This window comes from Parasteatoda tepidariorum, chromosome 3, assembly GCF_982258835.1.
Source record: "Parasteatoda tepidariorum strain Cologne lab strain chromosome 3, Ptep-v5.0, whole genome shotgun sequence".
Lineage (NCBI taxonomy): Eukaryota > Metazoa > Arthropoda > Arachnida > Araneae > Theridiidae > Parasteatoda > Parasteatoda tepidariorum.
The window spans coordinates 13,727,853-13,741,270 of record NC_141757.1 but is presented as its reverse complement, the minus strand read 5'-3'; the positions used below and the strand labels follow the sequence as shown (position 1 = coordinate 13,741,270).

Here is a 13,418-nt window from a genome sequence, read left to right as displayed (position 1 = left end):
ATTTACCTTGACTTTTAATTGCTTCTAGTAGGTTTTAAGAAAAATGTGCCTTTTATTTTTAATTGTTTTTACTGGATTTAGAGAATATTGTGCCTTTTATTTTTAATTGCTTTTATTAGATTTCAAGATAAGTGTGCCTTTTATTTTTAATTGTTTTTACTGGATTTGGAATATTAGAATACTGAGCTTTATATTTTTAATGCATTTTATTGAAAATATAATTTCGTATTGCTAAATTTTAAACCTGAAGTAACTAATAATTTGCACATATGTGATATCTACGTACTAGCATTTAGAAATGATTTGAGTTTGTTTTCGCTTGGAAATATTTAATATCAATAAAATTGCTTGTAAATGTTTAATGTTGCAAGTATATCCTTGATTGATTTTTTTGTGAACCTGGGTAACACTGTTACAAAAGTTACTATATTGATCACTGGATAGCTTAAACATAAATTTGAGAGATAACAGTACAATCATTTTAATAAGTAAAAACTTATCTAAAGTTTGTAGTTTGAATATTTCAAATCTATAACTTATAAAATTTAAATACACATACATATTTTTGAATCACCTATTTATTAATAAAATCATTACAATGCACAATGATTTATTACTTAAACAACATTCATTTATCAAAACAGCTGGTAGTCAAAAGTCATGAATAATAGCTACAAATTATAGATCGCGCTGGAATTTATTATCTTTTCTCACACTAGATTTGTGACTTGAATATTTAATGCTAAGCAAACCAACTTCTAACAAAAGAAAGATACTTATCTGTGTTGAAAATGCAATCCAAAATATGCGCAAATTCTACGTATTCGAATATCTGAATACGCGGAATTTAATTTAGCAGCTACTGTTTTGTCTGCCGTTTATACAAAACTCCACTAGACTTGACTATAACAATGAGTTAATTCAAAAGAGAATTAATCACGAACTCGGAGGCGGACACACATTCTTCACTGCTGCTAATTATTTATCTAGTCATTATAGTCGGTGGCCACGACTTCATCTTAAAACATTATACTGTTTGTATGGAAGCTGGGTTTTTGGAAGGGAATTCTAGCGGAAAGCTTGCTGTCAGCATCTAAGATACGTAATGAAGACTCTGACTGTTGCGAGAGAAAATAAATTGAAAAATTAAATTGTTTCCTTTGTATGTAGTTTTAAAATAGTTATTATAAGTTGTTTGGGATAATCTGTTTTATGGGATCATCGCTCTAAATAAACTCAAACTAAACTCGCCAACTTAATGCATAACAAAATTAAAAGTGAAAAAAAGAATTCTAAAAGAAAATTATCTAACAGCAGCGGTCGCCATAGCAACTCCTGCAATGAAGACGCATGCGCATTGTTTACTTGACACAGTCGAAAAGTGTGATGACGTCCAAATAAGGTGAGCTTTCCATCAAACCGAAAACAACACCCATTTTGCCAATGGGTAAAAGAAAAAAAATTTAAAAAAAAAACTCAAACTTATGTCCGATTAAATGTCTCTTCTCCCTTTTGGATGGTGACGAGCTGAAAAAAACTGAGTTGTAATTTGGGCAGAAATGAGTAGCCTCTAGCTACGTAATAAAGACAGTGAGTATTGTAAGTAAATATAATAGAAAGGTGAAAGTGTTCCGTGTACATGTGCCTTTTAAATAATTGTAAATCTCTCTGTTGTTTGTCTGTAAGTTGCTTGATTTGTGTTAATTGTATTATGGAAAACGTTTATGCATGTTCGTCATAAAAGCGATTAAATTTCTTATTCTGCGTTGGCTACGAAAAGCTCAATGAAATTGAGCTATAAGGGGATACTGGAAGTTTAAATTCAAAAAAAATCTTTCAAAAATCTATTTTTTGATTTTTGAAGCTGTGTATATTTCCTTAACGAATTAAAAGATTTTGAATTCGTATACATCATTATGTATTTGTATACATCTCGTTAGCAAAGTAATTGAATTCTCGTGATAGAATTTTTCAATGTTTTCACAACTTCAAAACTTTCCTTGCGCACCAGTTTTTGTCATATTGTAACAAATTTTAGATTCTCCTCAATGTATCTGGTTTAATTTTAAATGCATTTGATTTAATCTATACCTTAATTTAATTTAGTTTTCTACTAATTGAACAAAAATTATTGAAGCGTGTTTTTCGAAGACTTTTTTGGTGACAAAGTAAAGATTTAATGCCTAGGTTAGTAATATTTTTATATGGTTTGCTACCAGTTAAAACTAGTTAATTAACCAGTTAAATTTATTTAAATACCTACAGACAACGTATTGAGTACAAGTTTAATTTAAAAAAATTAAATTAGGTAGCAAGGAGCTTTTTAATTATCAACAAATAAAAACCATGCTTTTAGCTATAGCTTGAACATTAAATATTATTTTTTCTAAAGCACAATGTACACATACTTCCATTAATACTTTATTATACCTATTATTCCATTAATACCTTATTATACCTATTATTCCATTAATACTTTATACTTTAATATCTTATCAGTATTCTATTAAAATTTAAAAATGATTGAATGATTTTGTTTTGAACGTTCTGTGTTCCCATAACGCGATTAGTGAGAATGATAGCAGCAGCAAAAATATCGCAGATAGCAGGCATAGTCAACCTTACGGCGAAGGTTGTATTTTCATTTTCATTTGGTTGATATAGAAAGGTTGACTAATTAATTTTTTTCAAGGTTTAGTAGAAATATAAGTATGCCACGTTTGTTTCCTTTAAGATTGAATAAAGACATGCTACAAAATTTACAAAAAAAATCTTATCTTTTAGCTTTTACTGTATACCTTGTTTTTAACTTTTTCCGCTCTAGCTTTATCCTGGCTCTCAAATGCAACATTTTATTTGTGTTAAAAACTTAATAATCATATCAACCATACCTTTTTAAATTGTTAAAGAATGTGTATATAAGAGAGTGTGCAAATAAACGTGCTTCACAATGATGAGCGTAAAATTTAAAATAAACCTTGAGAAGCAAACTTTATCCTCAGTTTGAGAGCACATTCTTTGATTGATTTACGAACGATGATTCAAACTACATTTCAAAAGGTTTTTCTAGTTTTGTTTCCTAAAGTCAGATTCAATTTTGTTACAAGAGAGTTGATTATGTATGCAAACCTCATAGCGCGTAAACCAGGATAGTTAAATTTAGGTTTCAAGATTATATAACATTGTTTTCAATCATGGTTTATTTGCTAATCATTTATAAACATTTGTGGTTAGTAATTATTTTAAGCTTATGGTGGGCTTTGTGATGAAAATTGTTGTTGACGTTAAAATCAACCTTTCACTGCTATCTGGGAAGCTACATCGGAATCTCATGTTAAGGCTGTTTATTATCTATTTTCGTTTTTTAAAAAGCAATTAAAGGTGCATTTTTCATTGGGTGTTTTTAAAATGTGCTTAATTTTCCCTTTTTCAAAATGAGATTTTTCCCTTACTATGTTGATTTTCGCTTCGAATTATGCAAAAAGACACAGTTCACATTGTTCTATTCAACATTTTCACAATTCATTCAACCCCAATCTATTCCGGCGTATAGTCAGTCCGTAGTGTATGAAAACCAGGGTTGGGTTTTTGACGTCAAAAAGTGGTTTTTGACATGACAAGGGTATAATACTGGTTTAAACCGTCAAAAACCCGTCAAAAATGTCAAAAACTGAAGTTTGCCAAGAAAATATAAAAACTTCAAAACTACCAACAGTTGCCATGCATTATATTGAAATTTAATTATACTATAGGTAATCAGCTGGTTTTAAAATATTGTTTAATTAAAATTAAGGTAAAATAACAGATTTAAAATCTCAGAAATTTATATTCAAATGCATGTGCAGAAAAATTTTTGCGCAAAAATTGTTTAAATATTTATATTTAAATTTTTTTTCTTTCTTTTTGATACTTAAGAAAATTAAAAGTTTATTACTATGCATTTTTGACATATAAGGAACATACATATAACTAATATTTATAAGGAACTTACAAGTTATGTTGTATAAATACAAACTTGATATAAGATACAAGTGTATAAAAAAAAATTTTTAATGTTATACCGAATATCTTTATTATCCAGTATGTTAATTTGAATTTAAAAGTAGTTATATTTATGAATAATGATAAATATAATTCATATTGTTTATTATATTTATTTATAATTATTACACTTATCATTTTAAAACAATTTTTATCTCTAATTTTTTTTCTCCACTTGTATTAAGAATATAAATAATGCATATCTTGAAAGCAAGAAGTAATTATTCAACAGCTGAATATTTAGATATTCAACAAAGCTATATCATCAGGGGTCTGTCCAGACATTTTGTGAAAGGTACGTTTTTCGCGAAATTGTGAAAAAATTACTCACATTCTTTCAATCAGGGTCCGCTTTTATGAATTTGTGCAAATAGGGTTCGTTATTGCAAAAAAAAATTTTCAAGGAGTTTTTAAATTGTATAGACATACAAGATTATGCTCAACACTGTAAAATTATAATTAAAAAAATTAAATTTTAAATAATAAACAACAATTGCTGCTTCTAAATTAGAGATGCAACATACAATTTGGTATTTAGCCTATACTGCTGAACGCAGAATATTAATTTCGGACGAATAATGGAAGAAACGTCTGCCGAAGACAAAACTTAATTCGTTTACATCCATCTTTCTTGTTTTCTGCCCTGGAAAGGGTTTATTCGATTAACAAAATAATAATGAAGATAAACAAATTTGTGAAGGGTCCGATTAAAAGAAAAATCATTTTGTGAAGGGTCCGTTTTTAATTAAAAATATTTTGTGAAGGGTCCGTTTTTATGAAAAGATATTTTGTGAAGGGTCCGTTAACGGACCCAAATTTCTTCTAAACAGACCCCTGATCATATTCAGCAAAATGAAATTCACAAGTATTTGGATAAACTAAATTTTCAGCATAGTAAATGAATAGGCTGAATATACTGTAAATCGACACTAACTACTCTGTGTATTTAACAGAAAGCACTTAAATTTGTATTGTCTTATGTTAAAAAGATTATTAAGAAGATTTAAGAGAATATTAAAATGATTTTTCTTTAAAAGAAGATGTCTAATGTACAAAACTGCTATTGTTTATCTTTAAAAATGTCTAATTTTTAGTATAATCTATACTATACACTAAATTTGGTTATAAATAAATTTCTTAATAATATCACTGCAGATTTTCAATAACACATGAAAATGAATACATAATATTACAAAAGATGTGAGTTTTCAAAAGTACAAGATTTTGGTTACTATTCAAAATATAAGTGTTTCTTCAAAATTTTAAATTTATTTTTTCTAGAACATATTTAGAAACACTATTCTTTAAAAAATATATAAATTTTATGTATTAATTAAATTTCACATATGAATATAGGTTTTTGACATTTTCGACATTTTTGACAGTGAGGTTTTTGACGTGACGGTTTAAACCATGGTTTAAACTGTCAAAAACTGTCACATGTCAAAAACCTGCCAACCCTGATGAAAACGCTATTCGTTTTGCATGATTCAAAATTTCATGATGTTTGACAATTGTCAAAATCAATGCCAAAAGGTTTTTTTTTTTTTGACATGACTGTTAAAACAAGATAAAACCGTCGATTGTCAAAAACTTTCCAACCCTGCCTAATTAGGATATTTTTTTAAAGTGCTTAAAAATATTTTTGAGTGCTTGAAAAATGCTTAAAGGTGCTTATTTTTTGTTGAATAATTTGGCTACGCACCCTGTTATGGTTAGCGTTATTAACTTACGTCAATAATCTATGGTTCCAAATTAAAAGAAGAAAAATTTTACCTGCAACTTCATGTCATAATGAAAATGAATACATAAATAAAAAAATCCAAATGACTTTATAATTAAAGTCAGTATTTTTTAATTCGTTATGTATTTCCATTTATTAAGAGGTGATAATAGGCTCAGTGCTAATTTACGTATGACTCATGTGCTGCCTGCATACGGAAGAATATTCGCAATATTGGTACTGCGGTGTAACTACCAACATCAATTCACTAGTATATAAGACATGCTGACTTTATTCAATCTTGAAGTACCCTTTGATAGAGGAATGTTGGTATTGTCTAATGGTCTTTCCTCAGATTGGTGACCCGGACGTGATGCGATCACGCCTACTTCGATTGAACACTTTGCTTGTTATTTGTGACTGTGTCATCGTCCTTTTAGCGCTGTTGCTTCTCAGTCTCATTTATACACAACGGGATCCTGCACACACTCGACTGCTCATAGCGACACAGGAATTACCACACACACAGCCATGAACTTAATACAGCTCTCATGGCTAAAACACAAAGCCAGGTGACCTTAATTCAGCTCTCCCGGTCACTCACAAATACAGTAACTAGTGGTATCCGTTCATCGAATTCTATCCCTGATTAAATTCTGGTGGGACAGTATTGTGTCGTAACTACCACTACTATTATTAAACATCAATTCACTAGTATATGAGACGTGCTAACTTGATTCTATCTCGAGATACCTTTTGATCGAACACATAATTTTACATAGACATAATTTTACATAGATTATACCCGTTTTTATCGACAATATTAGAAAATAGCTACGTTTTTTATGTCCATAAAATAAAAAGCTAACTGCTAGGAACGTGTGATTAATTTGGATTTAGATTTCAACTTAAGCTGAGTATATAATTTTTAAATCAAATGAAAATATTTTTTGCACTGTAATAATTCTTTTATTACTACAGGGTGCGCAGCGTTTTTAAAAAGCACTTAAAGGTTCTTATTTTTGATTTGCATTTTTTAAAAGCCCTTAAAGGTACCCTTTTTTTATTTCGAGATTTGTAAAAATGCTTAATTTTCTATCTTTTAAAAAAGAGATTTTTTTTTTTGCCGTGCCGATTGTCGTTCGAAATTACAAAAAAATGCATGATTTTCACAATTTTCTCTGCAATATTTATCCGGTACTAGTTGTTTTTATCGTCATTATGTGAAGTTTGTGAAAATGTTTTTCGAATTTTATTCACTTTATGTTCATAAATTAATATTTAAAAGATAGAAAAAAATAATTTCTATTGCTGCTCGGATCATAAATATGATTTTTTGCTTTGGAATGTAATAAAAAATATTTTTGGAGTGCTTAAAAAGTACTTAAAAGGTGCTTAATTTTTATTGAAAAATCTGGCTACTCACCCTGTTCTATCTTGATCCCGTTAAAAGATATAATAAAGCTTTTCCCATAAATAGAGTAAAATGTAAGCTCCATTAACAGCATTTGATGGCGTTGAAGCAAATATTAAAAAAATATGTATCAATAAGTAATCAATTTCCACGGACGCCAAATATGTGCACAAAAGTACTAAAAAGTGCATAAAATTTGTTAACTTTCTCCCATCGCACTCTCTACATCAGATAAGAGTCTTGTTCTCCAGGAGCTGACATGCCTAGTAAATCATTAATTTATGATAACGTCGGTAGCGACGGCGGAATTAATTACGTAAAGGTTTGTGGCGATAACTCGGTGCACCCCTGTTTCAGATTTCGGGACTTCGGGGCTATTCACTCTTCATTTAGCAATCACTAAAAGATTTTAAATGGTTGCCTGTGTCCATGATACGTTGGCCTCAATATCGGTTCATTTAAATATAGATATCGAGTATTCGAACGAACGGGTAAAGTGACTGAATGCGTTCGGAATATTGATTTTGGTTTCAAATTCTGTTTCGGATAATCTATTGTTATATTTCTGCAACAGAAGCTGTAAATGAATAACCCCCTTAATGGAAATATTAGATGGCTAAGGTCAATCAGGAATTTTTAAACATCATCGATTTGTTTAAATGTTACTTATAATCTAGAAATTAATGCAAGAATAAATGTAATTTAAATTTATAAATTTCATAATATGCGATAAAAAAGCTCAACTCAATGTCAGATATTCAGTATGTTTTTTTCATACAGGTAAAATAGATCATATAAAAGTACAAAACGGATGTATAACATAACATGTATTTTAAACATGTAACTGAATATATGTTCTGTTTACAATGGAGCAAATATTTTGATGAATTAAAAGTACATCTTGAGTTATCATAGATTTAATATGTTTCTCTGAGAATAATACCTTCGTCCAATATTTTCATTGTTTCTTCTTCATTCGCACTACAGCCTGATGCAAGTCGAAGTAAAAAAAAAGCCATTTTTCCCTCAGAATCCTACAACCTCAATGGAATCCGTTTTTTTTCCCAATTCTTTTTCCTTGATATATTTTTAACTTATTTTCCTTTTGCATTTACACACAGATATCATAACTATTTTTTGTATATATACACAGATATCCTTTTGTATATACACACATATATCATAAATACTGTGTTATTTGGCTGTCGCCAATCCCTGAATTCTTCAGAATTAAATCATATTTGTTATATTTTCTTTAACTTCTGAAGGTAGTTAAAATTTCACAGTTTCATTCATAGTCTAGTATGTAGTAATCATAGTTCATAGTAATTAATGATCGAAAACAATTTCTCAAAATTTTTCGGCGTATTCTTATGAGGTCAGAAAATCACGTTCGTTAATTAAAAAGAAAGACCCGGATTTGTTTAGTTTGTACTAGCCTGGCATTAATAAAAAGTTATTTTTACCCTTAATATCTAACGTTGTTGGTATATTTCCATGACATGGCATTTTATGACATTCCATAACATGGTATGGTACCATGACATGGCATTCTATGACATTCCATAACATGGTATGGTACCATGACATGGCATTCTATGACATTCCATAACATGGTATGGTTCCATGACATGGTATGGTTCTATGACATTCCATAGCATGTATGGATCCTTTAAGAAAACAGTAATCAAAATTTCTTAAAATTTCTCATGGTATCTCATTTAAAGGTACCTACTTATTTCATTATTATTTCTTAGAATTCTTTACATTATGTTTAAGTAGCAACTGAGCAAAACGATATAGTTTATATTTTATCCTTACAGTATCGATGCCTTATAAAATTAATGAAATAAGATATTTGGAAGTCTTTCAATTAAATACTGATACATTTTATATCTAACAATATGTGTATCAACAAACTTACTCAACAATTAAGGGAATCGGTGCCTGAAGCGAGTAGGAAGCAGGGCTCCCTAATAAATTATGTAAATTAAAAATACATTGGCTTAAAATGTTAAGGCGAGTTTCAGATTCAGTTAGAGTTTCGATACCTTATAAAATTAATGAAATAAGATATTTGGAAGTCTTTCAATTAAATACTGATACATTTTATACCTAACAGTATGTGTATCAACAAACTTACTCAACAATTAAGGGAATCGGTGCCTGAAGCGAGTAGGAAGCAGGGCTCCCTAGTAAATAATGTAAATTAAAAATACATTGGCTTAAAATGTTAAGGCGAGTTTCAGATTCAGTTAGAGTTTCGATACCTTATGAAATTAATGAAATAAGATATTTGGAAGTCTTTCAATTAAATACTGATACATTTTATATCTAACAGTATGTGTATCAACAAACTTACTCAACAATTAAGGGAATCGGTGCCTGAAGCGAGTAGGAAGCAGGGCTCCCTAATAAATAATGTAAATTAAAAATACATTGGCTTAAAATGTTAAGGCGAGTTTCAGATTCAGTTAGAGTTTCAAATGTTATTCTAAATTAATGAAACTTAAATTCCCCCATAATTATTATGCCCTCTTCTGTGGCACAATAACGCCAGAGGCACAAAAGGTAACAGCTTGCGACACTCTGTTGTGATTTGTTAAACCGTCAGTTATTATTTCCAAGGGTTTGATAATTAATCCCCGAGTTCAGGGAAATTTTCTCAACTCCCATCCCTTTGAGCAGCAAACGACACTTAGACCAAAACCATTCTTGACTTAATTACAACCAGAAGTTGTGTAATTTATCACATGGGGTTTAAAGTTTTCGATTGTTAAGTATCCGATGCAGTTGCCAACAGTAAATGACTTCGGAGATTTCGCAATTTAGGCGACAACTTTCATTTGGAGCCAGCAAATGGAACGTTTAGAGGATGCGGATTGTCGAAATACTCGCTTCGATGATTCTGTGCCCGGTGGATTTTTAATGAGCATATGGACATTTAAATATTTGGCGCTGAATTCAAATGGATTCATAAGGGAATTAAAGGTAAATGAGAGGAGAGAAGGGATTATAATTTCCATTACGCAAAGTGAAATTTCAAAAAGCATTTTGGCGCTTGATGTAGGTTGTTAAATTTAAAATCGATAAGCGGTACTCGTCTTTCATAAACGAGTTGCTTTATTATAGTAATCGCTACATGAATTGACACATCGTCGAAAAATAATGCATGATATTATGAATCTCTTAGATAACGATATTGATTACATATTTGCTAACGACGAAAAGTAATTCATCCATACAGCAAGTGTACCAAGTTCAATTAACAATTCCTCAACGTTGCCGAATTATGGATCGTTTAAATACAGGAATAAACGTCCTCTAACCAATATATATTGATTATTTATTTGCTTAAGACATAAACTGCTAATCTGTACAGTAAATTCGTTAATTTTCATCAACAATTCCTTTCAGTTGAAAAATTATAGATTTCTTAAATGAGGAAAAGACGGTTTTTTCTTATCTAACGATACTGATTACTTATTTGCTAAAAACAATAAACAGCTGATCCATGCAGTAAATGCGCAATTTTTTATGAACCACTGCACACCGTTGAAAAATCATGGGTCTCATAAATATGAAAACGTGCATAATCTAATTCAATGACACTGATTACTTAATTTCTTGCGTCTGCAAACAGCTGATCTATATAAAGGAAATAAATCATAATTAGAAGCTTTACTCAGTAGACAAAAAATATTATGAGCTAAGTTTCGGTCACCTTCTTTGAATAATAATAACGTTACAGAGAGGGGAAAATAAAGAAAAGTTTATTTAGAAGATTTTTCACTCTTCAGATTTTTCACTCAGAGGACAAAGAAACACGTGAGTTAATTTCCAGGACAACTTGCCTACTTCAGTTGAATGAAGCTGAGCTGACCTTGACTTACTTAGAATAGAAAACCACGAAAGTTTCCTCGTTTAGCTTGTCGGTAATTATATGTATAAACTAACAATCATCATAATTTGAAATTACATAGCACCATTTATGTTTTAAAGAATTAAATAATTTGCGTATAGAACCTAAGCCTGAAATCTGAATGTGTAAAGGTTTCACACTATTGGTGTATAAAGTATATTTTAAAAATTTAAATAATGTTTTATTTTAAAACCGGCGTTGAACAGCTGATCCAATTCTGAGTTTACGACTGTCAATGTTCACCTCTGTAGACTTGCATTTTCAAACCCAACCTAGAAGACTAGGAAACTCCTGGATCAATCATTGGGACAAACTAGCTCTAGTGGAGGACTTTTTGATTAACTAACTTCCATTTGGCGCAACATCGAGAGGAAAACCACTAAAACCTTCCATGACTAGCCCGTCTGCCTAACACTGAGGATATTTTCACGTTAGCGCTGTGGTCTGTGCGAGCATTGAGTAAAATTCGTATTAAGAAGTCACCATTGGGATTCGAACCTGGGCTATCTCATTTTGAAGTGAACACTCTATACCTTGAGCTACAGTGGCTTAAACCAACTAAATTTTAAATAAATGCGTGATTCGGAAATAACTCCAAATGCAAGATTTCTCAACTCCGTCCGCAATTTACTAATGCAGATCTTTTTGGAAGTTATATACAAAATAAGCACTTACCAGCTATGACATGCACATCTCTACTTGACAATGTTCCGAAACTATTTGTGGCAGTGCATCTGTACGTGGCTGAATGGACGTCCTGTCTGTATTGGTCGGCTCGGAATGGCTGGAAGACTAGGGATCCATCCAGCCGGACATGGCGAACACCCGGAATGTCGACAGCTGTTGAGCCATCTTCATTAAGCCACTTCGTTACTGGATTTGGACTTCCGAATGCTGTGCAGGGAATAACTGCTCCAGAACTGTTCAAGAACTCTTGTCGATTTGGTGGCTCGTGCAGAAATGTGGGGCTTTGGCGATTATTGGAATATGATTGAGCTGTAAAGAAAAAAATCACTAAATTTTCTGAATAAAAAATCCTTAATATTCACTATCTACCAATAAGTATTTGGACACGTGGGATTGAAAAGAAAAACAAACTTTATTCATAAAACAATAGTTGGTAGAGACTACACGAGATGCAATTACAGCGTGAACCCTCCGGGGCATACTTTCCACAAGTCCTTGTGTGACGGCTAGTGGTATTTTCTTCCACTAGGCTTGGAGAAGACATGTAAGTTCCTGCACCGATTTCGAACGGGTAGTACACCCCTTAATTCGCCTATCCAACTCGTCGCAGAGGTTCTCGATAGGGTTCAGGTCTGGGCTCTGGTCAGGCCAGTCCATTCGATTAACCCCATTGGCACCATACCAAACCTTGGTGACCCTTGCAACATGACAGCTGGCATTTTCGTCCTGGAAGTAACAGGGGTCCAAACCGTAAAACTTATGCAAAATATCCTCAGGGCTAGATTAGTCGTGAGGTATAATCCCATTGTCATCGTGCTTATTATAGAATCTTTTTCACCATTTAGCACAATTGCGGATAAGTTCGACCAAATTGTTCTTCGTGCAGGCAAGCGTATCCCAATGCTTGAGTAAGGTATTTTTTTGTCTCCTGTTTTCGGTTCAATAAAATTCTGCTGGGTTGAATATCGATGGCAGTTAAAACAGGAAATAAATAAATAGATATATTCATAAATTATTGAAATTTTCCGGCTTTATGGGAACACCAAGAAGTTCGGTAATTTTTACCGAAACGCTTTGGTAATGATTCAGGAAAATTTAACAATTATATATGATTTTAAAATAGGCGATAAAATTTGGTAATTTTATAAAGTTTCGTATTTTTTTCCATGAGCGTGGCTTAAAATCCATTTATTTATTTCTAAGTTTTGTATTGTGTACTATATGTGTGGTAATGAGACTCATAATTTTAAACACGTGAATTTCCACCAAACAGTTACCATATGAATGAGAAAGTTACCAGATAAATAGTTTAAATCGAGCAAAATTATGTTTCTTTTTTTACCAGAAATATTATTGCAATAAATAAAGCTAATTTTAAAAGAGTTTTTTCTTATCCGTGTACAATAGTTAATCCCTTAATTTTTTCAGTGCTATAATCAAACGTTCTTCGGAATTTATATTTTTACTGTAACTATTTATGCTACAAAAAATTAAATGCTTTACGAAAATTCTGACAACTGAATTTTTTAAACTAGTGTTTTTACCATTTTGAAAGCTGTTTCAAAAGCTGCATAATCACTTTATATTAAAATTACAAGGAAATAATTGATTAATTTTGAGTAATTGAGTAT

General features: G+C 31.1%; 1 protein-coding gene across 1 annotated transcript in view; it reads right to left on the bottom strand.

The window, feature by feature from the left end:
- Nucleotides 1-13,418, bottom strand: part of LOC107444320 (cell adhesion molecule Dscam1-like) — a 230,960-nt gene that overhangs the window by 193,982 nt on the left and 23,560 nt on the right. Inside the window, exon 2 of the mRNA XM_087158837.1 lies at nucleotides 11,776-12,096. Coding sequence (XP_087014963.1) covers nucleotides 11,776-12,096 — 321 coding nt within the window. The remainder of the gene's footprint in view (nucleotides 1-11,775; nucleotides 12,097-13,418) is intronic.